The sequence below is a fragment of the Ictalurus punctatus genome, chromosome 18, assembly GCF_001660625.3.
Source record: "Ictalurus punctatus breed USDA103 chromosome 18, Coco_2.0, whole genome shotgun sequence".
Classification (NCBI taxonomy): domain Eukaryota; kingdom Metazoa; phylum Chordata; class Actinopteri; order Siluriformes; family Ictaluridae; genus Ictalurus; species Ictalurus punctatus.
Genome location: NC_030433.2, coordinates 13,421,030 through 13,447,755, shown reverse-complemented (window position 1 = coordinate 13,447,755; position 26,726 = coordinate 13,421,030). Strand labels below are relative to the sequence as shown.

General features: G+C 40.8%; 1 protein-coding gene across 2 annotated transcripts; it reads left to right on the top strand.

Moving 5' to 3' along the window:
- Positions 1-26,032, top strand: LOC108279110 (pecanex-like protein 3). Of its 2 annotated transcripts, none has more exons than XM_017493092.3 (34): positions 1-1,505; positions 4,562-4,770; positions 5,176-5,281; positions 8,112-8,151; positions 8,351-8,440; positions 8,643-10,322; positions 10,551-10,850; positions 11,290-11,347; positions 11,439-11,580; positions 11,679-11,836; positions 12,647-12,800; positions 12,909-12,941; positions 13,086-13,257; positions 13,802-13,912; positions 13,987-14,078; positions 14,170-14,279; positions 14,403-14,508; positions 14,629-14,721; positions 15,075-15,225; positions 15,303-15,447; positions 16,742-16,919; positions 17,078-17,186; positions 17,820-17,949; positions 18,044-18,102; positions 18,189-18,404; positions 18,697-18,950; positions 19,125-19,355; positions 19,836-19,939; positions 20,030-20,177; positions 20,336-20,566; positions 21,541-21,815; positions 22,013-22,179; positions 22,327-22,727; positions 22,973-26,032. In XM_017493092.3, the coding sequence occupies exons 1-34, from the start codon at positions 1,353-1,355 to the stop codon at positions 23,126-23,128; spliced, it is 6,762 nt and encodes a 2,253-aa protein (XP_017348581.1). In that variant the 5' UTR covers positions 1-1,352; the 3' UTR covers positions 23,129-26,032. The 2 variants fall into 2 exon arrangements, with proteins under 2 accessions (XP_017348581.1, XP_017348580.1); XM_017493091.3 differs by having other exon boundaries at positions 8,643-10,337.
- The last annotated feature ends 694 nt before the right edge of the window (positions 26,033-26,726 follow it).

Below are 26,726 nucleotides of genomic sequence, written 5' to 3'. Positions count from 1 at the left end.
TTTGCTACCTGTGTGAATGGATGAATTCGACAGTGGAAATTAGCAGATTGAAAGACGAGTTTTTTTTCAGGAATTATCAAACGCCGCGACGGAGAACGTGCCAAAAATACTGGCCGCTGTAACCAACAGCAAATGAGCAGAAAGCTGAATTTCCACTCGCGGATAATTTGACTGACTCGAGGGATTTAGCAGGCTATTGGGTAACCTGGCTAGCACCATAGAATGCAATGATCAGCCAGAAATCTGTTTAGCTAGCTGAGGAAATAGCAGGCACGTTCACTGGCTAGCTCATGAAACAGAAGTGCTGATAATGTCCGGTTATTTAATCTCGAGGCTGCTTAGTCTTTACTGCATATGCGTGTGTGAGTTTAGCGCTGTGGATGTGCGTATATAATAAATCCCGTTTATGAGAAAGTGGCCTAGCTAGCAAGGCTAAAGGACTATACTGTACTGTATGGACTAGCTAACTCTGTTGCGTTAACCGACCTCCAGTACTGGCTTGCTGACACTAGTTCGGACCTGGATAATTCAATGAAATGAATTTGTAATGTTCTTGAAAAGCAGTTGGAATTATCCTACAGGTTTAGCTAGTCCTGGAGTTTAGTGAGGCTGGATGAGCTAGAATGAGGTGATAAAACGGTGGCTAATGCTATTCCGGCCTAGACCTGGTGCCTCAATACAGTGAGATATTAAGCTGGATAACCAGCTGTAATAAATGATGTTAAAGAAGTTTGGCATTACTGCGTGTTTAATGTTGCATATCTTTACAAAATGGACCAGGTTTCCAGCTTTATTCTGAAAGCTGGAGATGCTGGATATCTCAGGATGTTGAAGAAGTTGTAGTCTTAAACCCCTATATAATATTCCTGCTCTTTTATTCTTTCATATCTTTGGAAATTTCTCAATTCGCACAATATAAGCAAATCCTATATTTAAAGCTGGCTCAGTTCTCTGTGTTTAGGTCTAAATGTCACTCAACTCATGGACTGATTAATTGACTTAATGTCACATATGCAGGCCTGCAGGTTCTCCTTACTTTGAATGTTAGTATTTAGTGAAGCGTTTTTTTTTTGGACCGCTGTAAAGAAACCAAACCCAGACTGCTGGTCACTCAGAAGAAACGTTTTCATGTGGTCATCTTTCAAAGTACACCTTTTCCTCTGGCAAAGGCCAGACAGAGAAGCATGTGATCAGGACTCTGTCCATCACAATCAATCAGTGAGCGTTATCATTATCGGGGGAAACGATTCTTTGATGAGTTGATGAAGCAGTCATCGCCAATGGAAGTGTTAAAGCAGAGACTTTAAGGAAAGGAGGGATTTGAGCTACGTGGAGGAGGAGGTACTGAAAAGATGGGCTCTCAAGCACTACAGATTTTGCGGCAAGGGGTGTGGGCTTCGCTGACCGGAGGCTGGTATGTTGACCCCCACCAGAGCACCTTCTCCAACTGCTTCCACCTCTACCTCTGGATATTCCTTCTGGCCTTCCCTTTTCTTCTGTACATGGTGAGTGGTGGTAAGGTCCAAGACCAGGAAGTTGTTTTATCTTCCAAATAAAGAATGTTCGTGTAGGCGTTGTCAGCCCTGTTATGTTGATTGATGGTATCAGGGACTGCTTTTGATTACGCCAGCGTCATCTACCTTGGCATGTTGACAGAAAAAGCGTAAAAAATTTGAGAAAAAAATTGACATATTGACAGTCCACTGTGTGAATGTAACTTTCATACGAAATTACACTGTTATTACAATCTAGAGACTGTGCTCTTGATAACTGAAGCTTGTGTGTGTGTGTCTTAATCGAAACTGGTAGTGAGTGACACCATTTCTAGAATAGACTTGGGGTAATTAGGGCTGGAAAAAAAACGAATGTTTTTTTAATAGTCAAAAATGGATTATAATTAATGATTAAATAATCAATTAATTTTCTAAAAGATGGCGTATAAATGAGAATCTCACTAACCAATATAATTTGGCAATTTGAACCCACCCCCCAATAATATAAAGCAAAATGAAGTCTGAGTAACAACTTCACTTCTTGCTCCTCTACTGACTTTCTCCTCCAGGACTAATTTAATGATTATACCCTCTTATAATATCAACAACCAATTACAATTACTAATAATTGTAATCATCTGATAATGAATTTGTGTATTTAAAACAAATGCTATTTGAAATTTTATAATCAATCTTTCTCTCGACATATTTATCTAAACGGTAGTAAATCGCATAGACGTCCCATCATTAAGTCTAATGGCCCAAAATTAAACAGGCTTCATTATTAAACTGTGAAATTGCTACACATTTTACTACCATATTGGGGAAAAAAGTTCAAGCCCCTTCACTGAACTTAAATAAGAGGCTATGAAGTCAACTGTTTGTATTTCATTCACCAGGCAGTGAGTTTTCCTGAGCTTTCGTTTTTTTTATGCTTGTGTGTCATCGACCTGTTGCTGTCTGTGTTTAATGCATGCCATGCTTTTAATTTTTGAGTGACACTATCAGTGTTAGGTTTAGCATTTTTTACTCCTATTTCATTCTTGCCATCAAAGTTTAGTCTATGGAGATGCACGAGTTCTTCTGTGGTGTTGCAGGTGTGCATGACAAAAAAGAGTGCGCTTGTGGGTTTTTTTGGGGGGGTTTTTTTTTGCGTTCGCACTGTGAATTCCCGTTAAAGTTCATGCGAACTTGGTATATTAAAACTTTTTCCTGCATTCTCTCTGACTGCTCCGTTTGACTTCCTGTTTAAGCAAGTAGCCTGCATGTTGAAAGTGAACTCGATCTGTTTGTTTAAAATTATAACCTGTTTCTGTTGTTGGTTAAATAAACAACTCGTCAAATACAAAAATCTGCATTGATGATAATTTTTCAGAATCAACATAATCATACATTACAACATAATTATATTTGGCTAGTCTCAGTCTTTGATGCTCCACCCACTTCTGACTTGTACACTTTTCTGGCCAAAAGCTTCAGAATCTTGAAGGTTGCAATCAGATTGGCTCGCTGCATTTCTGTGGCGCAAACACTGGTTTCCAGCAGGAAAACAAAGTCTGTTGCAACAGTGAGCTTTTTTCAGATGAACGTATGCTCCCTGAATTGGACAGAAAAAAAGTCTTTCTCTTAATTTTTAAAAAATATTTTTTTTAAACTAGTGGTGGGGAAATGAGGTTGGTTGTTATCTTTTGAAAATGTTATTCTTGGCCATATTTAGCGAATAAAGAAACGTACCAGAGAAATCTAAAGGTCTGACTGGTGAGGATGTTTTGGCAGACGTGTCCAGGCGAGTTGTGTGGAATGCTAATTACCAAATTAACTTCAGTGGATTTGTGTTTGTAAAACTAATAGAGGATTATGTTCCTCTGCCTGCCTTTTCTTATTTATACAAGGAAAAAAAACCAGACTGTACATTTTTTGCACTTTGACAACACTTGAGATTGAAGCTGTGTTAGTTATACTCATGACACTGCCCATAGTAATATGTACTATTTTTTCAAAAGACGTTTTGTTGAAGTCATTCTGAAAGTTTTTGCTCAGTGTTGATGTCTTAACCTAACACACACATTTTATGATTATTGTTCATATTGTCATATGAATTTCTACAATAAACAACAAAACCAGCTCATCTTGTTAATCGTAGAGTGCTATTTTCTACTCTTTTGTCATTTCCAGTGTAATCAAGTGTTTTTTGTTGTAACAAAATACAACCTCAGAGTCGCCATCCTCTGTCAAATACTAGTAATATTTCTGTGATGAATCATTGATTCAAAGTCTCTGTAAAAACACTCTGGTGTAATTGGCTTCTGTGCTCCACACACACAAACGTCAGACACCAGAACCATTTCTTAAATACCTACACAATTGCTAAGCTTTGTAAAGTAACGCATGCAGTGAATTTCTTGTTTCTTTCCATCGTAAGTATTTAAATGTAAAGATTTTTATAGTTGAAAAACAAGAGTTACATTTGAGGTAACATGGTTTACATTATGTCCTTATTGTCAAATGTGATAAAATTCTTCTAAACAGTGAATCAACACTACAGTATATGATTCAAGGTTCTTGGGACACCTTGATTTTGTAAGAGTTAGTGACATGATGTATTCATACTCCAGAGATACTCCAGTAAACAAATACATGACCCTACCTGTTTATGTAAAACAGGTCAAAACTGAATAAGGATTGTTAAAGACTGCAAGCAAAAACAACACTGGGAAGTGGGTTGAGTCCTCAAGTACTAGACTGAAATACATTTTCTAAATTGTAAAGTTTATGGTAATCACAATGTGATGAATACTTTTAGGTTGTGGTGTTCATGTGTAGTATTATAATCTGAAAAGTTTGTCAGAGGAATATTTTCCTCTGATGAAATCATCATGAGTTCGTTAGTCACGACAGTGCTAGTTTAACCACTCCACTCATGAGTGTAAACTCTAGAAAGATTAGAAATGGCCTGACTGTTCTCTTTTTTTTGTTGTCTTTTTTTCCCCCCTGGTTCTGATAGTGTCTCCAGTGAGACTTTATTTATCTTTATTCTTGTGCTCTGTTTTTCCTCATATATTTTCCAGGCACTGCCACCCACCGTAGTAGTAGCAGGGGCGTACTGCGCTGTGGTGGCCATCTTCTTCACTGCTATAAAGGTGGTGAACTTTCGCCTGCATGCGATGTTTGACCTGGGAGAGATTGTAGAGAAGAGGCAGGCATCGCTGACCACAGACCTTCAGAGAGTGGAGGAAGGTGACGATGGTTCTGGAGCTCAGGACAGCAGCCAACACCGGTACACAGATACATCTCTGGGGCTTCCCAGCATTACTTTATTAAACTGTGAGGTTTTTCATTCTGTTTATACCACAGCGCTGCTGAATTCTCAATCCTTATTGGTCAGAATAGTTCAGTAATAATAACAGCAGCTCTGACCGACATGTCAAGTGCAAGGCTTATGTAATGTATTCATTCTAATATGTTATGTTATCGTTTTTATAGTAACAACTTGTGCAGAAACTTTTCTGGTGAAGTACTATAGTAGTATTGGTTATTTAGCACTGTGAGAATCTGACCTTGTTAATAAAAGCTTCCAGGCAGCTTTTATTATTTATAGCATCAGTCTTTAGTCTTTGGGGAGGATGATGATGATGATGATGATGATGATAAGCAGCTATGTGCTTGTATGTGTGTTCATCAGGGGTAGTGGTGTTGGTGTGGAGATGACTGTGTTCAGGAAGGTGAACTCAACCCCTCCAGTGCGCTGCAGCTCCCAGCATTCCTTGTTTGGGCTGAATCAGGTTTCGGTGAGGATGGTCTTTAGCACTTAATGCCAGTAAAACCCTGCTTACGTTTTTAACACTCATGCATTACAGTGCATTTATTTAATAATTTTGGGGATTTCATATAGATTAGATTTTTTTAAAGCTATTTAATCACAAACAATTACAAAAACAGCTTAATTTTTATACTGATGTTTTTACTTCATGTAAACCAGAAATTATGTGATTGTGCTATGGCAGTGATCACATCCATCCAAAGCTCATCATGTGTGGCAAGCTAATTCTCTCAGTATTTTTTTCTATACAGATTATGCAGCAATTGATTTTGACTTTGATGTTTTGGTGGTCCGTCACTTTGTAGTACTGGAAGAAAAAAAGCTAAACAACCTCAGTTGCATATGTGGGATGGTATACTAGTTATCTGTGCAAGGTACACTATGCCCAGTAATAATTAAAGTTACTTACTTAGTTACTAATGTAAAAACCTATGGACCAAGGCCCCAATTCTTTAACACTTTCCTGATAAAACTGAGTAAGCCAAATTTATTTATAGTCAAAACTAAGTTCTGCATCTGCGAACTTTGATTACTTTATCTGGGTTGTGTTGTTTGAGATCCTTTTTTGATTATGAAGGGCAGATGAGAGAGTATGAGGGAGTCAATAATTTTTCTTCCTGACAATGTAAAGAGAGATGTGCAGTTTATAGCTCCAGAAATAATACTTATGCAAGATATAAACTCCGGCAAAAAAAGAAGCGTGCACTCACATTCAACTGCTTTTATTTCCAGCAAATTTCTTAATGTGTAAATATTCAACATTCAACAACTGTGACATAACTGAGCAAGTTTCACAGACATTTGACAAACAAAAATGGAATAATGAGTCCCTGAACAAAGGGGGGGGGGGGGTCAATAGAAAAAGTAACGGTAAGTTCTTGCACCACCACTTGCACACAGTAAGTTCTTGCTGTGAGATGTTACTTCAATCTTCCTCCAAGGCATTTGCAAGTTCTCAATCACGTCTGGGGGGGCGGGCAGGCACATGGTTGCATGTAATTTTCCACTGCAAGGACGATCAGCTGTCCTCCCTGTAACACTGTCTTAGGTGTCTTGCATTAGACATTGCAGTTTATTGCTTGGCCTCATCTGTAGTCCTCATGTCTCCCTGCAGCAAGCCTATGACATGTTCACACAGGCAAGCAAGCATCCTATGCATCTTTCTTCTGGTGTTTTTCAGAGTCAGTAGAAAGGTCTGTTAATGGTACCTTTCGAACACATGGTACGGCTCGACTCTGCTTGCTTTTTGGGGGTTTTCCACTGTGGATAGTACCTGGTACTTTTTGTAGTGCCACCTCGGTCGAGGTCCCGAGCGAGATGAGCCGATACTAAATGTGAGCCGCGCATTGAGGGAGTAGGGATTCTCTTTAACGGGTGGTTCTGTGTTGTACCTGAATAAATGTGTCATTTAATACATACTTTGCGTATGGTAATGTTCTTTTAATTGAAAATTATGTATCATTTATCTCATTACAGATAAAATTACAACAAATGTTTCTATGTTTTCTATGCTGAAAAATCCTCCTAAATTATAATCGGGCAGTCTAACTTGATTGACACCCACTTGGACCAATTGTGGATACTTCTAGCTTTCAAACAAGCCCAAACTCGACATGATTGACCACTCAGAGGCTGAGAAAATCAAACGTGTAATCAGCACAAGCAAACCTTTTACGCGTGCGTCTTGAGTTGTGTGTCAGCGGTACAGGCCAATCAGCACAGCGCTACAGGGCCGTGCAGAGAAACTATCAGGAAAAAGCAGCTCCGCTCTAGTGGTCTTCCTTTATAACTCTAGAACTTTATACAGCAGGTTTTTGCATGTTTGGAAGTTTTTTCTGATCGCTAGTTTTCTACTGGTTTTCGCTCAGCGTGCGATTTATCGGCGTCACAGCTTCTGGAGCAGTTATTTCCGAAAAAATTAAATAAAGTACACAGCAGTTATTTCGGAGTGTGTCTATCATTTGAGCTATTCGGAGAGCAGGTGCTCCTTCACCTGGGGCTCTGGCACTATTTTTAATAAACTTTATATGTTATAAGTATGTTTCAGACTTTTGTGTGTGTGCCTTTAGAGAGGTTATTTTGTGCCTTTAAAAAAATGTTTGCTATTTCTAGAAATCTGCAATATTTAAAAGCTTTATGCCATTTTTATAAGCTTTCTGTGTTGAACTATTCTGTGGGTAGCAATACTTGTCCCATCCCCATACTAATATATATAACATATTAAAATTGGCTCTCTATAGATATAAGCAGTGGAGAGTGTACTTGTGGGCACTTTCATTGTACAAGAGCAAATTTTTTCCAACAATTCAACCCAGCATTACCATACAAAGAATAAAACCCAGAAAGCACTGAGCAGCTACTCGGCAAAATCTGATGACACACATTAAGTCTGTGATGATAATCCTTGTCTTTGCTGTTGAGCTCTGTGTGACTGACTACATCTTTTTAGACTGTTAGGCATATTTATTTTGGACAAATTATTTTTACAGAGAACATGCAAAATCTTGTGTTAGGAACATATGATTTGCATCTACATGAAAATTCAGAATTAGTATGTGAATTCTGCAAAACTGGAATCTATTGGTCTGTACATGTGTTAGACTTTTTGAATAAAGTATTTCATTCCAGTTGTATAAATTCTACCTTAAAAACAAGCTTTTATTGTCAGAATAGTTTTAATATTTAAAATTTGTGTACAAAGTGGTAAAGTAACAATTTGTTTTTCTTTTGTTTGTTTTTTTGTTTTTTTTGGGGGGGGGGTGTTTTTTTTGCTTGTTTTTTTTGCCTACTTTTCACAGGAATTTTTACCACAACTTGAGGACCCTGGAAGCTCTAAGGGTATGTATATTTGTTGACGCATATTTATTCATGAAGGTCTGTATCTTTAATATTGCCAGCATAATTAGATTTGCTGTGTATAGGTGTGTGCAGCATAATAGCAATTCAATTTTGAAAGCACAGAAATTCTAAAGAGTACATGTTTATATCCGAGACAGAGTGAAACAGATTTAATTTCATGCTTCTCTGCATTTTCCAGACCTCAAAGAGCTGATGCAAGAGCAAGACGGTGATGGTCTGAATTCGACACACAGAGAAGTTCTTCAGCACAACTGTCAGGATGCAATCAGTAGGGCCCAAAACATATTTTCACTGTACATTTACCAACAAGCAGTATTACCATTAAGGCAATGGCACAGTTTGTACACCCGTAGTTTAAGTATTTAACCTTAAGAACAACAGTGCTATTGCTTTTAAGGTCAGGTTGCTCTGTTAGAAGGTATAACGGCATAAAACAAAATGGTGATTATTTATGGTATGTGACCCAACAGGAGCCAGTGGTGTGGTTCAGTCCTGTCTTGCTGCAGCCATTGCTGGGGATTTTCCCAGGCTCATGGGAGTGGGTGGTGTGAAGTCAGTAGGCTTTGGGAGCCTGCCCCTGCCAGACTGCCCCTCCATTCCCCCCTCACCATCCAGCCAGGAGGATGGAGAAGAGAAGGATCCAGCAGTGGCTTGCAGCAATGTGCTGGAGCAGCAGGCACAGCGAAGGCCGGAGGAGCCTGCAATGGGTGGCTATTCCCCACTCGGCCCTTCGGCAGAGTCTGAAAGCTTGGGCGATGCACCTCTCAGCCCTCTCATCAAGAGCAGCTTGAGCGAAGAACTGAGTGAGAACCTGTTGGGGCTTGGACTTGACCCAGTGACCTTTGGACCTGGAGCAGAGCAACCATGTAGTCACAGTGGTGTGGCACTGACAGCTGGATCAACAGACAGCTGTGTGGCCACTGACCGAGAGACTTTGAGTACAGTCAGCAGCTACCGCAGTGAGAAGACAGACTCTACACAGCTTGAAAGTCCATCGCTGGGCCAGCACCACAAGTCTGTCCCTATGCCCTCCTCTGCAGTTCTGGTTAAGGGGTCTTGCCAGCAGCCAGATGACCCTGCATTCCTGGGAGGCAGCGACACAGATGATCTCTCAGATAGCGAACTGCTACGATCTCCCTCCAAAGAGCTTCACCCTGGTCAGGGCCTGGATCGAACTCTCGTGGAGGGTGAGGATGCATCGGGACAGATCCCATCCCTGCAAGATTCGTCCCCTTCTAGTAGCAGTGGCCCTTCAGACGCCTGCAATCAGGCTCGAGCCATACCTATGCCCCCTGTGCCACCTCCACGCCAGGCTGGCTCTGTGCCCTCAGGTCTGGTGTGCTCAGAACCCGCCCTGGCTGTCACCTCTGCACCCTACCTGCTGGTTGAGCCACTTTCCCTGCAGGTTCAGCAGCAGCAAGTGGTGCGGCCCAAAGACTTGAAACTTCTGCGTGCTGGTGGCAGCGTGGCCCAGCGGCCCGGGCGCAGGAAAGCACCACGTAAACGTGGTGCTGCTGGCAGCAGCAGTTTTGACTGTGGCTCGTATCGACGCCGTCAACATGGACGCAGCCAACGCAGGGACTATGTGCCTGTGCGCAGCAGGCTAGGCGCCAAAGCTTACAGTGGAAGCCTGTTCGAGGACTCCAGTGATGAGGATGATGGCAGTGATGCCAGCGCTGCCTCCAGCCTTGGCTCACAGCGCCGCTTCAGTTCAGATGACGAGGATGAGGATGACTCAAGTTCGTCTACCTCCTGCTATTCTCCAGATCCTGGAGTTGCCTCTCAACCTGTCCCCATTCCACAGCTGCCTAGTCCCAACGAGGGGAAAGAGCCAGCTGCAGTAGGCCCCTTACACACTCGCAGTGCACAGCGCTCAGCCAGCACGGCCAGTGCCAAGACTCATGCCAGGGTGCTCAGCATGGATGGTGCTGGTGGAGGCCACACCAGCACAGGAACTCTGGCTTCCACCATTTTACCATTAGCAGCAGCTTCCACTCCTGCTCAACGGCCCCTTACCATGTCAAAGTCTGACCTGGAGGCTCGCACTGGACACGCAGAGGTTTTTCCCAGGGCTCACAGGCTCGACTCCCTGGGAGGCTCGTGGGCTGGAAACCAGACCGGATGGAGGGCAGGAGAACTGCTGGAAGAAGGTGCTGTGGGAGGAGGTAGACCGCACACACTGTGTTTTCTGTTTGATGTATAGTCTTGAAAAGCATTATAATTACTCCTCAATAACCCAAGGACGCTTATTAGTATGCATCGTCATTCTTTAGCCTGTTTTGGTACTTTTTAAGAGCTTGTTTGAGCTGTCTGTCATTATCTCATAAAGTAATTTTGCAGTTTAATCTAGGCTTAATGCAAGCCTGTGTATTCTGCAGCTTTGGCCTCTGAGGAAGGAAGTAAACGGGACTCTGTAAGCAGTGTCAAGAGGACGCAGGCCATCCGCAGAAGACATAATGCAGGCAGTAACCCCACTCCACCCCCCTCCACCATGGGCTCCCCACCCAGCCTCCAAGATCTTCAACGGACCCGTGCTTCGTCCCATTCCCGTGCACGTGCCCTCCCCACAGCCCTACAGTTCGCCTCTTCCCTGTTGCTCCCCCGAAGCGGAGTGCATGAAGCGTCCACATTTGACGACACCTCTGAGGGTGCTGTGCACTACTTTTACGATGAGAGTGGTAAAACCAGACTTCATTGCTCAATGTTTTTATCACTTGAATGAATCTGACCAGCAAACACAAATCGATAACTGAATTTACTATACTGCCATCAACAATTCTCTAGTGCTGGTGCACATATGTGTTTTCTTCAGTTTCAAAAATGCTACCTTGCCTTTTCATAGCAGCAACATTGCAATGTTGGTAGTAGCATAGAATTATCAAGCTAGTAGGGGGAAGTGGTTGGATTGGTATGTCAAGAAAATTGGAGATTCATTTGCATAGTCATGCATATTTATAGATCCTTGCATTCGTGGATAACAGTGGGGTGATGTTGCTAGGTATTTTATTTCTCTCATAACAGCTAATTATTCAATGCATATTATTTTGAAAACTACACATTCCGGTGTACTTTAGTGCGAGAGAGCCACTTTTTCATAAACAATTCATTATTCCCCAGGTATAAAAAGATCATACACGTTTGGACCTGCAGGAGGAGGGTATGAGGACCCAGTGCAGTAAGTGTCAATCAAATAGCCTTTCTTACCTATCCAAACCTTAGCCTGTGGTCACTTGGTTCAAAGTTTAAACTCTGTGTTTTTTTTCCAGGGAGCGTGAAAGACAGTCCCAGTCCTCCAGCTTTACCTCCACTGAAGTGCAGGACGTGGCTCCCACATTGTCCGTGCTGCAGCCTAGACCTGTGGTCCTCCAGGGCATGCAGGTGCGCAGGGTGCCCTTGGAGATACCTGAGGTGAGCCGCAACCTTTGTTTTCTCACAAGCACCTTGATGATTTGGATTATCCACCATGTTTTAAATCGGTGGTTCTTGTTTTTTCTCTCACTCCGTAGTTTGACCTGGATCATGAGTCCCTGCAGGAATCTCAGGAGAACACGCTGATGATAGAGGAGAAAGCCAAACCGAAACAGTACTACAAGTTCTGGGTGCTGCCGGGAAAGTGGCTTAGAGTGCGCTATGACCGGCTGGCTCTTCTGGCCTTACTGGATAGGTGAGTGACATTTATACAGCGTCACATTTTTATAGAATCGATCATGTATAGTCTATTTATAGTAATAATTCTGTCAATGCTTTCATTCATCCACGGAAACCACATTCATTATATGGTCATGGAAAAGTAGAGAATGCATACTATTTCTTAAATATTGGTCAGATCTTGAGAAGGCATATTTTCTCCCCAGCTGGCATCACATACCACAAGTACATAAGTTTACATGAGTATATCTTCTAAACACCGACCCTTGCATTGTATGTATTTATAAGATATCAGCCTGTGGAGTGTACTGAAATATATTTAAAGTTTATTTTACCAGGTGGATCATATTTATTTTATGGGCTTATGTGTGAAATACTTAAAATTGAAATGTTTGGGCATGTTCTACTCAGTTCTTTGGCATATTCTTTGGAAAAGAAATTTAAACTTAATATATTTAAGTAAGGAATAGAGCACTATATGGGCTGTTAAAGGAAAGTAATCAGTGTGTGGTAGTGCAATGTGTTACCATAATGAAGCTGACTATTTTAAGATAACATCATGTCCTGAAGTGCTTTAATCTTATACCTCAGCAATTTGCCTGTGATTAATATTTTTAGTAATTAAAGTATGGCCAGTCATAATTTTTATCCATCTATAATTACATATGAAGTTGTGAAAGCTAATATTGCATGAGTGATAGCATTATTGTTAGTCATTTAGTGTGGGTTTGTTGTTGTTGTGGTTTTTTTTATATCATATTATTCATTTAAAAGGTTTTTAGGGTGCAGTATTTCTGTATGTTTACTTTGGCTATCTGCACTGCAGGAATCGGCGGGTTGGCGAGAATGTGTTTGCGGTGGTGCTGGCCAGCCTGGTGGCTTTTCTTGGCTTCTTGCTGCTGTTGCATGGCTTCTTCAGGGACATTTGGGTCTTCCAGTTCTGCCTAGTCATCGCCAGCTGCCAGTACTCCTTATTGAAGGTGAGCTCAGACACAGCAAATCGCATGCTAATACACTTTGAGTGTGCAGTTTTGTAGTTTGTACATTGATTTGTACGTTTTTACCAATTCTTCTTTGTCTTTTTCAAGAGCGTGCAACCTGACGCAGCCTCCCCAATGCATGTGAGTACACACGACCCCACTGGATTTTATTTATTTATTTGTTTGTTTGTTCGTTTGTTTATTTTGCTCACTGCTTCAGAGAGCTGTTTCAGCTACCTGTAGGAAGATTATTCTCGGTAAACCCTGTATGATGTCCTTGCACAGGGCCATAACTGGATCATCGTGTACAGCCGGCCGGTGTATTTCTGCTTGTGCTGTGTGCTGATCTGGGTCTTTGATCTTGTTGGCCGTTCCAGCAACCTTCAGCCTTTCTCTCTCTATGGAGTAACCTTCTTCTCTGCGCATTTCCTGCTGTGTGCCAGAGACATGCTCATAGGTTTGTCACTTGTTAAAGTCCTGATACTCATTTCCACATCCTCCGTCCACATTCGTGGGGTGTCTGGGTTTACTGTTCAAATACTATTGGAATTTTCCATATGCATTTTACATATATGCTTATTTGAATGTTTGTTTTCTTGTTTTAGTCACCTGAATAAAATGCTAATTATTTGTGACAAACTGTATTTTTCATATTTTTTCATAACTATGTTTTCATGCTTACATTCAAAAGTACGTAAGATTATACAAGATCTTCTTAGTAGTTATACATTCAAAATGATTAACAATTGTTTATAATTATCGGTTTTCCATTGCACAGTTAGTTCTGCAACACTATTATACGTAATTTAATATAGTATATAGATTATATTGTGAATAGGAAGCTGTTTTGTGTTTAAAATGCTGCTACTTGTTGATGTATTAAAAAGAAACATTTATGGCTGTAGTTTTCAGAACTATATATTAGTAAATGTCAAAATCTCATCACGGGAAGAATGATCACATTGCTCTCTTCCTATTTTTTTTTTTTGTTTTCTTTGCAGTTTTCACTCTGTGTTTTCCAGTCATCTTCCTCTTTGGACTTCTACCTCAAGTCAACACATTTCTCATGTGTTTGCTGGAGCAGGTTGACATGCACATGTTTGGTGGAACTGGTAAGAAATCAATACACACATACATAGACCGTACTCCTTTTTAGTCCACAGTCTAATCTGTCTTTGTGTTTTAGCCACTACAAGCCCCCTGTCCTCACTCTACAGTCTGTTACGCAGTGTGTTAGTAGCAGCTCTGGTATATGGCTTTTGCCTTGGTGCTATCAATGTAAGTGAGCTATTTTGAGCTACAAAGAGTCCTACAGAAGCTGATTTTATCATGTCATGATGCACATTTTATTGTATTGTATTGTACGTAGGCCCCATGGGGTGAGGCTCATGTTCCAGTGCTCTTCTCTGTATTCTGTGGCCTCCTCCTTGCCTTATCATACCACTTAAGCAGACAAAGCAGTGATCCCACTGTGCTGTGGTCAGTATCAGCTTGAAGATCATTTGAATGCTCCACTCATTCAGACATCTATGTTTGTTGGTGTCTGTGTTGAGGCTGATGTTAACTTCATTTTAATATTTTATTTTCCCTGTGGTGTGGCAGGTCTTTGGTCCGTTCCAAATTCTTTCCAGAGTTGGAAAGCAGGACTCCTGAGGAGCCTCCTCTGGAGATCAAGGACCCATTGCCAGAGAAATTGCGCAACTCTGTGGTATTCAGGACATTCAGTACCTTCACTTATAACTGCTGGAAAAATTATAAAAACAAAAAGTGGTCATTGGTTGTGAAAGTCTGTTTTCTTATTCTCACACTGCTTCTTTCTCTGTTATAGAAGGAGATTTTACACTCTGACCTGGTCATGTGTCCCCTCATGGCCATTATCAGCTTTGCCATAAGTGCCAGTACTGTCTTTATTGCTCTGCAGGTTTGTTAGCTCTAGTAAGGCCTTACTTAAGCTGGGAATGTATCATATAGTGAAAAAATAAAATGATAGTTAGTTAAGTGGGGCGTATTATTGCTAAATCCTAATGTAATGGTTCAGATTTGATTTTAATTTGTGTGCCCACAGTAAGGTGTGTGTGGGGTGTTTTTTTTTATTATTATTTATTTATTTTTATTTATTTTTTTTATTTTAAAAAGAGATATTTGACTTAGGACCTATGTAAAAGTCCATCATCTTAAGTGACACAGATTTATTTTTTAAAATAGGATAGGGTTTACTGTTTAATCATATATGCCTGGTGGTTGGTCCCTGAGTTCTCTCTATTTCTCTTTCAGCCTGCTCTCAGTTTTGTTCTGTATATTCTGGCTGGGGTGGTGGGCTTCCTCACTCACTACTTACTGCCTCAGTTTCGCAAACAGCTGCCCTGGTTCTGCCTGGCCCACCCAGTGCTACGTTCTCGCGAGTACAGCCAATTTGAGGTTCGGGGTGAGTATTCTCACACACGCACTCGACGAGTTGTCTCTGAAAGGCAACAACATGTTTTATGTTCCTGTGTGTTACAGATGCAGCTCACCTCATGTGGTTTGAGAAGCTCTATGCCTGGCTCCAGTGTGTAGAGAAGTACTTTATTTACCCTGCAGTTGTGCTCAACTCCCTGACCACAGAGGCCCACACCATAAGCCAGAACCCTGACAAGCCTGGCACTTAGTAAGTTCATTCTCATACATACATACATACATACATACATAAATAATACTCATTGCTGACTTAAGAATCTCAGTTCTACAGTTTATATGCAGGTCATTAAATAATGAGAAATGTTAAAATCTTGTGGAAATTAAGGCCTTAACTCTGAGTGTGAGAAATTCAGACCACAAAGGTTTTAAGTATTTTTAATTTTAGCAAATGATGTCTTGGAAATGAGAACACGTTTGTATAGTACTATTGTTTTTTTATTAACCCTTATAATTCTCACCCTTTAAATTCTGACATGAACGAAGAGCCTGATATCATACAAGAGAAAGCTGCTGTAGTCCTCTTTAAGCTCCACTAAAAACATAATTTGGTCATGATTCCATTAGATAAGACTTGTTACACACTAACTATTTTTCCAACTGCAGACTGGTTTGTATCAGTGTTCATGATTTACATGGATGAATCAGCCTTTGCTCTTTTGTTCATATCTGATGACAATTTTAACTTTATTTAATGTGATGTTAATGAACATATCCGTATTTGTGAATTTTATATATTCAAAGGAGCTGCACACATTACACCTACATGTACAGATACAGAAGGCAGCTAAATAACAAGCTTTGAACAAACGTAATAATCTAAATGTTGACTTCAAAATGTGTCTTAAGTTGTGGTCACGCTAGGCTTTAGATTTGCCTTTAGGCTTTTATTTGGTTTCGAATTCTAATTAACTCTGACCTGCATAATCGTATCACGTGAAGACGTGTGACCAATAGATGATTGCGATGTCACTATGACCTTTTTAGCAAAAAAAAATAATAATAATTTAAAAATGGAAATGCTCATTTTAACAATATCAAGCTATCCTGTACTTTACAATACAGCTTTGAAAGATTATAAAAACAACTTGGAGAGTTTTGACATGATGTCATATCCTGTTCCCGCCCATATTTGCAGTGGCGTCCGACAAAAATACACACACTTAAATCCTAGCGTGACCATCGCTTTATGTGGAAATCCTGCAGTCACACTTCCCAATGATAATGTGTTGACAAGGTGGACTTAAACCAATAACTACTTGTTTTTGGGGGTTTTTTTTAAGCATTTGTGTAGCTCTAAGTTGTATAAATTGTCTTCAGTGTTTAATGATGGCATTTAAAAGTTCTTAAAACAGTCAATTGAAATTCCTAATGCCTAAAGATACCCAGATACTGCGAGTTAAAATGATTTGCAGGCTAAGCAGTCAGCATTTTATTCATGCTCGGACTTTGATTGGTAATGAGTGTTAATGTTCTTATTTGCCCAGTGGCCGAGCTCTGTTCATCTCCATGGCTGGAATGAAGCTGCTTCGCTCCTCTTTCTGCACACCCTCTCAACAATACGTCACTCTCTGCTTCACCGCCCTTTTCTTCCAGTTCGACTATCCACGCTTCTCTGAAACCTTCCTGCTCGACTACTACTTCACGTCCATCCTCTTTAGCAAGGTTTGATGTCATCCACCCTCCACTCAGACACTTATTTTATCATCATTGTAGCATTTAGTAGCATTAGCGGAGGCTTTTTTTTGTCTCCCTTTTGTACCAGTAGAATATATTTAGTGTTTTACTGTGCTTCATTTACCTAATAATCTGTGTTCGTGCAGCTGTGGGACCTACTGTATAAGCTGCGGTTTGTGCTGACCTACATCGCTCCATGGCAGATTACTTGGGGCTCTGCGTTTCATGCCTTCGCCCAGCCGTTTGCCGTGCCCCGTATCCTCCACTGTTATTAATGCTGTTAACAATTAAGTGCTGAATTTGGTTATGGGTTAATTATTACATAGAATTTCTTCAAACAGAGTGCATTTATATTGTAGATTATGAGTTAACCATTTATATGTACCTTAATCTTGGTATGTAAGTCGAACAATATGTCTGTGCGTGCAAGGAACGCCACTTCATGTCCGTGTTACCATAACGGAAAGTATACAAGTCTTATTAAAATGTAAAAAGTAGCTAGGTTAACATTAGTCCATCATGTTTCTTGTGTTTTAAAGTCGGCCTCCGAAAACATCCTCCAGATTTTTTACACAGAGCTGCACCATCAGGTAGAATGATGTGAAATGATGCAAGACAAAAATGTAACCGGAAAACAGAATATAGGACTAGTATTTGACGAAAAATTGGAGGAAGCAAAGCCAGTCCGTATGTGTATGATATATTAATTCGTGTGTCGTGGCAGGAAGCCTGACCTTTCTAATAATTTGTCTTCTCAGTCATGATATGATATATGCATTATACTTTAAAACTGTTGCATGTAGAATGTTATTGTATTGATGAGTGAATTATTTTGCTCTATTATAGTTGGTAGTAAGTTGTTTTCCTTAACGGCTGCTGTGCTGTCAGACTCGGCCATGTTGTTTGTGCAGGCTGTGTTCTCTGCTCTCTTCTCCACTCCCCTCAATCCTGTGTTGGGCAGTGCTGTCTTTGTCACCTCCTACACCCGTCCTGTCAAGTTCTGGGAGCGGGACTACAAGTAAGTGCTTACTTTTTGTGACAAAATATTTTTTTTGGTATTTGAATTATTTTACCCTACCACTTCCCCTTTTGACCTTCGTGTCCCTATGCAGCACAAAAAGGGTAGATCACTCTAATACACGCCTGGCCACTCAGCTTGACCGTAACCCTGGTAAGTGTTGCCATAAGGGTTTTTGCATCAGCATTTGTAATTCCTTTCCTACCTCTTCACTGACTTCCTTTCTCTGCCACATAAAGGTGCTGATGACAACAACCTAAACTCTATCTTTTATGAGCACTTGACCCGCTCACTGCAGCATTCTCTGTGTGGAGACTTGCTACTGGGCCGCTGGGGCACCTACAGCACGGGGGACTGTTTCATCCTGGCATCGGACTACCTCAACGCTCTTGTGCACCTTATCGAAATTGGGAATGGGCTTGTCACCTTCCAGCTCAGAGGCCTGGAGTTCAGAGGTGAGCTGAACATCTCAATCGTATGAAGGTCATATTTGACAAGTTATTTAAGTTGAATTTACAAAACCATTTTCCCAAGATATTTTTTTTTTTTAAATCTATGGCTTTCAATATATTTATTCTGCATTTGGTAGAATGTTTTTTAATTATTGTTTTATATAATTACAATTATGTTTATACTATTGATCTTTTCATTAACAATCCTTAAACATGTTACTTGATTGTGTACTCATTAGTCTCTTCAGTAGTAAGGTCCCATTTCCATCTCTTCCTTGCGTGTGTGATCAAACAGGTACATACTGTCAGCAGCGAGAAGTGGAGGCAATCACTGAGGGTGTGGAGGAGGATGAGGGCTGCTGCTGCTGTGAGCCAGGCCATCTACCCCACATGCTGTCCTTCAACGCAGCCTTTGGCCAGCGCTGGCTCGCATGGGAGGTTGCTGCTACCAAGTATGTCCTGGAAGGCTACAGCATCAGCGACAACAACGCTGCCTCCATGCTGCAGGTGTTTGACCTGCGCAAGATTCTGATAACCTACTATGTCAAGGTATTGCTCACATTATTCCACTCACAGGAGATTTCTGTCCACTTTTGCAAAATTATTAGAATTTTTGTATTATTATTTATTCAGTTTAGATTTTAGTAAATATAGTGGTATAAGACAGTTTTTTAGCATACCACAAATCTGAGTCTGAAATACTAATTTGAGTCTCTCCTGCAGAGTATCATCTACTATGTGAGCCGCTCACCCAAACTGGAGGAGTGGCTGTCCAATGAGACGGTGCAGGAGGCATTAAAACCGTGTCTCAGTGCTTCCTACGTTGACAGTGACCCCACCTTTAACCTGAATATTGATGAAGACTATGACCACCGAGCCTCTGGCATCACCCCAGCTGCCTACTGCATGGTCTATCTGGACTGGATCCAGTACTGCAACAGCCGCAGACAGAAGGTCAGTATAAGGTCTCTCCTCCCAGCACTGCTCTTATTCAGAATAGGGCCATAGACTAATGTCAGATCTTTTCCACTGATGATGCATTTTAATATACCACAGAGCTGTTGAATGCTCAATTCTGATTTTCTGTAACAGCAGTTCTGACAGTAGTTCCCAGCTGCAAGATTAATAATAAAATCCACCTTCTATTTTCATATAGAAGGAGTTGCATTAGCTAAGTGAAATTAAGCTTTTTTCCTTTTAACAAATCATTGAAACTCACTGTACCTCTCTTAAGCCATGTTTTTGATTTGAGGCTGCCAGCATCCAACTAGTTGTACCAAATGAGTAAAGTTTTACAGGATAAGAACTAACTCTTTTGTGGCAGAAGCATGTTAGATCCCACCACTAACACCACTGGTGGAAATTTGGTATGTGAGGACATATGGTGTCTTAATGGTTTATTCACTCTCCCTCCCTTGCTGTTGTGTGTTGTAGCCTGTGGACAGTGAAAGAGACTCCCCTCTGGTCACGCTCTGTTTCGGGCTTTGCATTCTGGGCCGCAGGGCTCTTGGCACAGCATCCCACAGCATGTCTGCCAGGTAACGATTGACTTTTAATAGTTCAGGTTGTGTTTTACCGATGGCCTATAAAAGAGAAATGAATTCCACTCTGAATTTCTACTCTTGTAGCCTGGAGCCATTCCTCTATGGCCTCCACGCTTTGTTTAAAGGCGATTTCCGGATCACATCACCAAGGGATGAGTGGGTGTTTGCAGACATGGACCTTTTGAACCGTGTGGTAGCGCCTGGTGTGCGCATGTCCCTCAAACTGCACCAGGTAAACCTCTAGCCTCCACTTTCATTCAGCTAAAATCAGGTTTCTGGGATAGCTCTGCTGTGTATTCATAGCTCAGACAAAAATAGGCCTGCATTTGACAATTGCTCTATATCAGACTTCAGAAAGAGCGAGTCTGTTACTCGCACCTGTGTGTTTAGGACCACTTTACCTCTCCGGATGAGTATGAGGATCCAGCTGTGCTGTATGATGCCATCACTGCTAATGAAGAGAAGATGCTGATCTCTCACGAAGGAGACCCGGTTTGGCGCAGTGCCATTCTGGCCAACATGCCCTCACTCCTGGCCCTGCGTCATGTCATGGATGATGGCAGCGACGAGTACAAGATCATCATGCTGAACAAGCGCTTCCTCAGCTTCCGAGTTATAAAGGTGCACTCACTACTGCAAATGCTGCTCTTATATGTTTTTGTTTTTACCACCCAGATCATTAGAATATTGTTTGGCTGAATAAAAAAAAAAATCATTGTAAAAAGGTGGCCAAAATTGAAATGTTCCACAAAAAAAAAATCAAAGTCTCAGAATTGGATTGCTTGTTGGATTTCCCAGAAAGATCATTTGTCTGTAATTATTGATCAAATAATTGATACTCTGTTGTTTTTTCAAGGATTTTTCTTATTATTTTTATTGTGCTTTTTCTTCCCTTAAATGTACTGTGGAATCCAACTGCAAGTCGTTGAGACACGAAACTTGACCAGTAGGAAGTGCTCCCTCCTACTGCAAGCAGCATCAGTCCAACTGGACTGATGATAGAATTTTAGCACAGCGTTTCTCATTCTTCAGAAACGATTTAGTGCCACTCAGTCCTAGGAAAAAAAGAAAAAAAAACATGCTGTAAATGATCAAATACTAATAATCGATTATAGATCTGGAAAGGTTTTTTAATAAACAGTCTGGCCACCAGATGCCAGTTGCTTTGAGCGCCAAATCTTTGTTGATTCAGCTGTCAAGGTGTCAGCTTTTACTTATTAACACAAGCTCTGTAATTCACAAATAAATTCTACATGCCTTAAACACCCACAGCAGGTTTTTTCATCAATCTAAAAATGTATTTATTCGACATTGCATTCAGGTAGGGTTATTTGTTCTTTATCTACATTTTTTTAAAATCAAATTCAGTAAAGACACCAGCTCTATTCATTGTGCTCTGAAGATCAAATAAATCATTCATGTGTATCAGAGAGCAAACATTTGTAGTAAGTTCATTACCAAAGCTTTTCCTTCACGTGTAATTTGGCCTAAACACATTTATGGTGCAGCTTTTTTCTTTGTATACATTCCCAGCTGTCTAGACTTCTTGCAGTTGCACTCTGTGTGACGTTACACATATCTCTCTTCTTTTACAGGTGAACAGAGAGTGTGTGCGTGGACTCTGGGCTGGGCAGCAGCAGGAGCTGGTCTTCCTGCGGAACAGAAACCCCGAGCGTGGCAGCATCCAGAATGCCAAGCAGGCACTGCGCAACATGATCAACTCGTCCTGTGATCAGCCTATTGGATACCCCATCTACGTCTCCCCCCTCACCACCTCATACGCTGGAGGTCACAGCCAGCTCCGGTCCGTCTGGGGAGGGCCCATAAGCCCCCACAATATCTACACTTGGTTCATCAGTAGCTGGGACAGGTCACAAAATATTCACTGACTTCAAAATCATTTTTTTTTCCCTTTCTTAGTTTTCACTGACATAGTGTGCTTTATTTGCAATCTAAATTTCCCTATGCAGTAAGAAGCTCCTGACGGCATGCATCACTTGTAACTAGCTGGACCTTCTGTTGTCTTTCACAGCTATTCTATTTTTAACATGTTGTATTCTCCCGCAGGCTACAGAAGGGCTGTGGTGCAGGCTGCAACAGTGGAGGGAATATCGAAGACTCTGACTGCGGTGGTGGATCTTCCTCCATCAGTAACAATCCTGCAGCATTTCCTCCCCAGAGTACAGCGCCCACTGTGTCTCAGTCCCACATTAGCACTGTGCAACCATCCATGGGTAGGACTTTACCTGCTCTATTCTACTATAAAAATCACGTCCCTTCAGATAAGCTCCTATAGATTTCAGTCAATGCCTTTCTTAAGTGTTTCTTAAGATTAAAATAAATTCATTTCAGTACTGGAACTCCTGACTCTCTGTTTGCAGGAACTGACAATCCTGTTGGACCGAGCTGGCCTGTCCATTCTCAACCCCTTCCCTTGACCCTGCTTAGCCAATCTGAGGGCCGGATGGACGCAGGCTTGGTAAACTCTCTCCAGCGCACTTCCTCCATCCAGGGCCTGCTGGGTCAGCACCTGTCCAGCTCACAGCTGTCCTTCAGTGCATCTGTGGCTGTGCCACCCACTGAGCGTTTCTGTCCAGGCAGCCTGCAGGACAGTGCCAGCCACAGAGCCTCTCAGAGGGGCATTAGCATGGGGCTTGGGCATGGAAGTAGTCTGCACTATGACGCCCTCTATAGCAAGTGGAGTTTGTCTGGCAGGAAAGGCTTTAATGGGCCAGCGGCAGTGGAAGGGGATGGAGGGATGTCTCACTGCATCCGCACTCAGGTGAGGAGACAGTTGCTTATTTACCTTTTTCTTTTTCCACAGCGATATAATAGTAAAAAAAAAAAAAAAAAAGACTTCACATTTTCATTCACTATTCCTTGTCTTTCAATTTATTTTAAATTCAAAGGTTGCTAAAAATTCTATGTTTTGGTTTTAAAGTTAATTGTAGTTGGTTTGGTTGGTGCTGTAATTATAGTCTTGCTGGTGATTTGTAAAACGAATTTATTAATGTGACTGTTTCCTAGGCTTTCCAGCCTGTCCCACCTGCCCCGCCCCCTGAGGTCAGCCCAACACAGGATGCAGTGGCTATTTCAGTGCCCACAGAGACCACACCCCTTACATCAGATCCTCCGAGTTTACGGGAGGAGGCTACCGAACTGCCTTTACTTGAGCACCTGTGATGAGCCTCTACATAGACTAACCTGCACAAATAGGCCTAGACCAAGTGAAGCTCCGGAGCCGGTCTCCTGGTGAATCCATGCTCAATCTAGCTGTTGAAGATAGCTGGGATCTTTCTGTTACTTGAGGTCAAGCTTAACCCTCAACTGCTTTTTTTATTTTGTTTTGTTTTGTTTTTTTTGTCTCCCCCCCCCCCCCCATCCTCTTTGTGCTTTTGCAGTGATTTGATATTCTTTGAAGCATTTTTCGCTTACCCTGAATGGGAGCACTCTAGGAACAGGTGCTGCACAGCAAAATAGCTTTCAGGTCACACCCCGTGTACGGCCAAGCTATAAACCATGTTGTGAACCTCCTGATCTTCTTTTTTTTTTTTTTTTTTTTTCTTTTTCTTTTTCCCAAATTCACTTGATGGCTCAGAAGCCAAAAAAAAAGCCAAGCCAGTACAATCTAAAGATTTTTCTTTCTATGTAATGGTGGGTGTGTAAAGGTTCTTAGAAACTTCAACAAAAAGGAAAGTCTTATCTGTAGCAGAGACTGTTGGCTGAAAGCTCTCTCTCCCTGCATCCACCTGGGCTCTTGAGCACCAAAAGAGTCAGAAGGGTCTTCATCTACACAAGAAAGGAAGAAACACCATTACTGTTCTACAGGCATGGATCTTGATAGATACGCCTACTCCATCCCCCACCCACAGTTCCTGTTCCCAGAGTTCATGTACAGCACTTTGGAGACATAAATTGAAGCAATTCAATTATTAATGAAGAATGACACCTTAATTTCCAGTGTCCACAGATAACTTGGTCGACATTGAGAACCCATGACCACTGTGTTCACCCCTTCAGGGAAAAGATGTCAATACATATGTGGACATACTTAAGCTCAGACAATTCCCATGACTTTTGGTGCTCTTCCCTTCATAGTTTACAGTCCACTAAGGAGAGGAAAAAATGGAGAACCCTGAATATGACCAGGGTTCAAACCTGAAGCAAAAGGATCAACCTTTCAGATTTGTTTTACCATCCTTACAAAGAGGGTATATCTTTACTCCTCCAAGTACTCCATTTTTTTTTTTTTTTTTTTTTTTTTTTTTTTTTTTTTTTGGGTGCCCTGTCCAAGGCCTACCCTCTATCCCAGTGGTCTCTGGACTTGCTGGAGTGGGAGGGATACAATGCTGACTCCTTTGCCTCTTACTGCTGTCGATCAGCAAGCATCTGCAGTACAGCTTCTCTTACTGTGATACTACTGCTACTGCAACATCCCCTCTACTACTAATGGAACTAACCAAACTACTGCTCCTTTTCACCTTTAATCTCCAGCGTTTTAGTTGGAAGAACTTTGCAAAAACAAATAAAGATATACACGTATAAAACAAAAAAAACAAACATATTTATTTGATTGCTGTTTGAAGGTGGAGGGTTTGGCTTTTTTGTTCATTGCACCTGGTTGTCATTTGCTGATGCTAACTGGAAAGGTAATGCTACTCTGATTTTAGGGACCTTTTGAGAGGTCTTCTTTCACACTCTCTAGTGTCTAGTTTGCTTTATCATTCAACTGGAATTAGGCCCAAGATTGGCCATGACTTCATCTTTGAGTGAAATCCCCACCACAATATAAGAATGTTCTGTTGGAGAACTTCATTCTTTCTCATTTTCTCTCTGCTTTATTTTGGTCTGTTGTTCTGTACATATAGGGCTTCACATTTGTGACTTCTACAAATTAAGGTATGGGAAATCCACCCAGTGGTTCTCATACCAGAGAGATAGAATGACAACTTGTACCTAACAGTATATATTCTTAAACAAAAGATATTCATATTTCACTACACCTAGGTCATTGTTAATTCTTCACTTCAGAAGTCATTGAGCGTTAGCAAAAAATTAGATTACCATGCAAAATGACCCGAAATCTAATTTCAATATTCTTCAGTCACACTCCATACAACCCTTTAAAGTTTTGGGAGGTGTAAAAAAAACAGTACCAAGGTCCTTAAACTTTAAAATGTTTTTTTTTGTGTGTGTGTGTGTGTGGTGATCACCACCACATCAGTATAATGATTTTGAAATCCTTCAGGTCCTAGAATTTTTTTTTCATACATGGTAGCACATGGATCTCATGATAAACGTTAGTGGAACACTAGGTGTAGAGTTCACTAGGTGTGTCTAGTGTGCCCTTGTGGCAGCCACCTTCTTTCTTCGTGGTAACGGCACCATTTGCTTTATCTTGCCCGTCTCAGGTTTTAAATCTTTACTTTGTTTTGCGAGATCCAACTTGGTCATTTTGTCCCCTCACATGCTTTGCACGGGTCATCCAATGACCCTTTTATCATTTTGACTCTAACTCCTATAGATGATCCCGATTCGATTTGGCCACTGGCCTAAACATTTGTATCACTGTTCTTTGTTTGTCTCCATCTCTCTCATTTTAAGGTAAACTCTCCAAAGCTACAGGGAGTTCTTTTTCTGATTTGGAGTAAGGCAAGCACAAGTTACTGGACAGTCCCTGGTGTCGGTAATAAAAAGGGATTGAATGAATCTCTGCCGTTTATAAACGGTGTGTTTTGTATATAAATATATATATGCATATATATATTTAAAAGTATATAAATCTATTTTATTATTGGATTCCTGGTTATTTTTCAAAGACACTATCTTAGGGAGCTGATCCTAAAGTGCTCTCTGACCTTTGAATCATGCAGTTTTGGGAAGGAAATCAATTAATAATGCTTTTGCACACACATTGTAAAATAGTACATCCCACTTTTTTTTTTCTTTTTTTAAAAAAAATCACATTTTAGTTATGTATGGGGTATTGTTTTATTTAAAAGCTGTTATTCAATATTAAAGGTTGTACAGATTTTTTTTAATGTGATCTTTTTTCTTCTATTTAAATTAAAGCTTTTTTTGTCATCATTTGCAGAGCGATCTTTCTGAATGTGGTGGAGTTTTGTTTTTTTCTTCTCTCTCTCTCTCTCTCTCTCTCCCTCTCTCTCCCCCTCTTTCCTTTTTCTTTCTGTCTTGCTAGTCCATGTCTAGTGTGAAGTCATTGCTGCTGGTTCTGAAAATTTTGTTTCCCAGAAAGGTTGAGAAGGTTACTTGCAAAATATTTAGGATTAAAGTTTTAAGCAGGTATAGAGGAGTATTTAAAGCGCACCTATTATGGTTTTGAAACATGCCTAATTTTGTTTGAGGTCTCATGCAATAGATTTACATGCATCCGAGGTCAAAAAACATTTTAATGTGCTCATAATTTAAATTGCAGCATTACTAATTAGGTTGTTACAAACCTGAGTAGGTTAGTACAGGAGGTAAGTCTGGAATTACTGACGACTCGTTTCAGCTGTTCAGAATCGATTCTTTCTTTCTGAGAGTCAATAACTCCATTTGTCTTTCACTTTGATTTTTGAAACTTTGCAGACTTTTTACATTCATAAACAGCTCTATAACACACTACATGAAAGGTAATATTTGAAGAACCATAATAGGTGCACTTCAAGTAAAGAATAAAATACTTTAGGGCATGCTGTTATAGGGCTGGGCGATATATCTATATCATGATAAATGATTATGCGGTAAGCTTTTCTGACATTGTTGGTGTGGTGATTTT

Coding starts and splice junctions, on each gene's coding strand:
- LOC108279110 (XM_017493091.3), top strand. CDS start 1,353: ATGGGCTCTCAAGCACTACAGATTTTGCGGCAAGGGGTGTGGGCTTCG. Junction 11,581..11,678: donor TGCCCTTGGAGATACCTGAG/GTGAGCCGCAAC, acceptor CTCACTCCGTAG/TTTGACCTGGATCATGAGTC. Junction 22,180..22,326: donor CACTGTGCAACCATCCATGG/GTAGGACTTTAC, acceptor CTCTGTTTGCAG/GAACTGACAATCCTGTTGGA.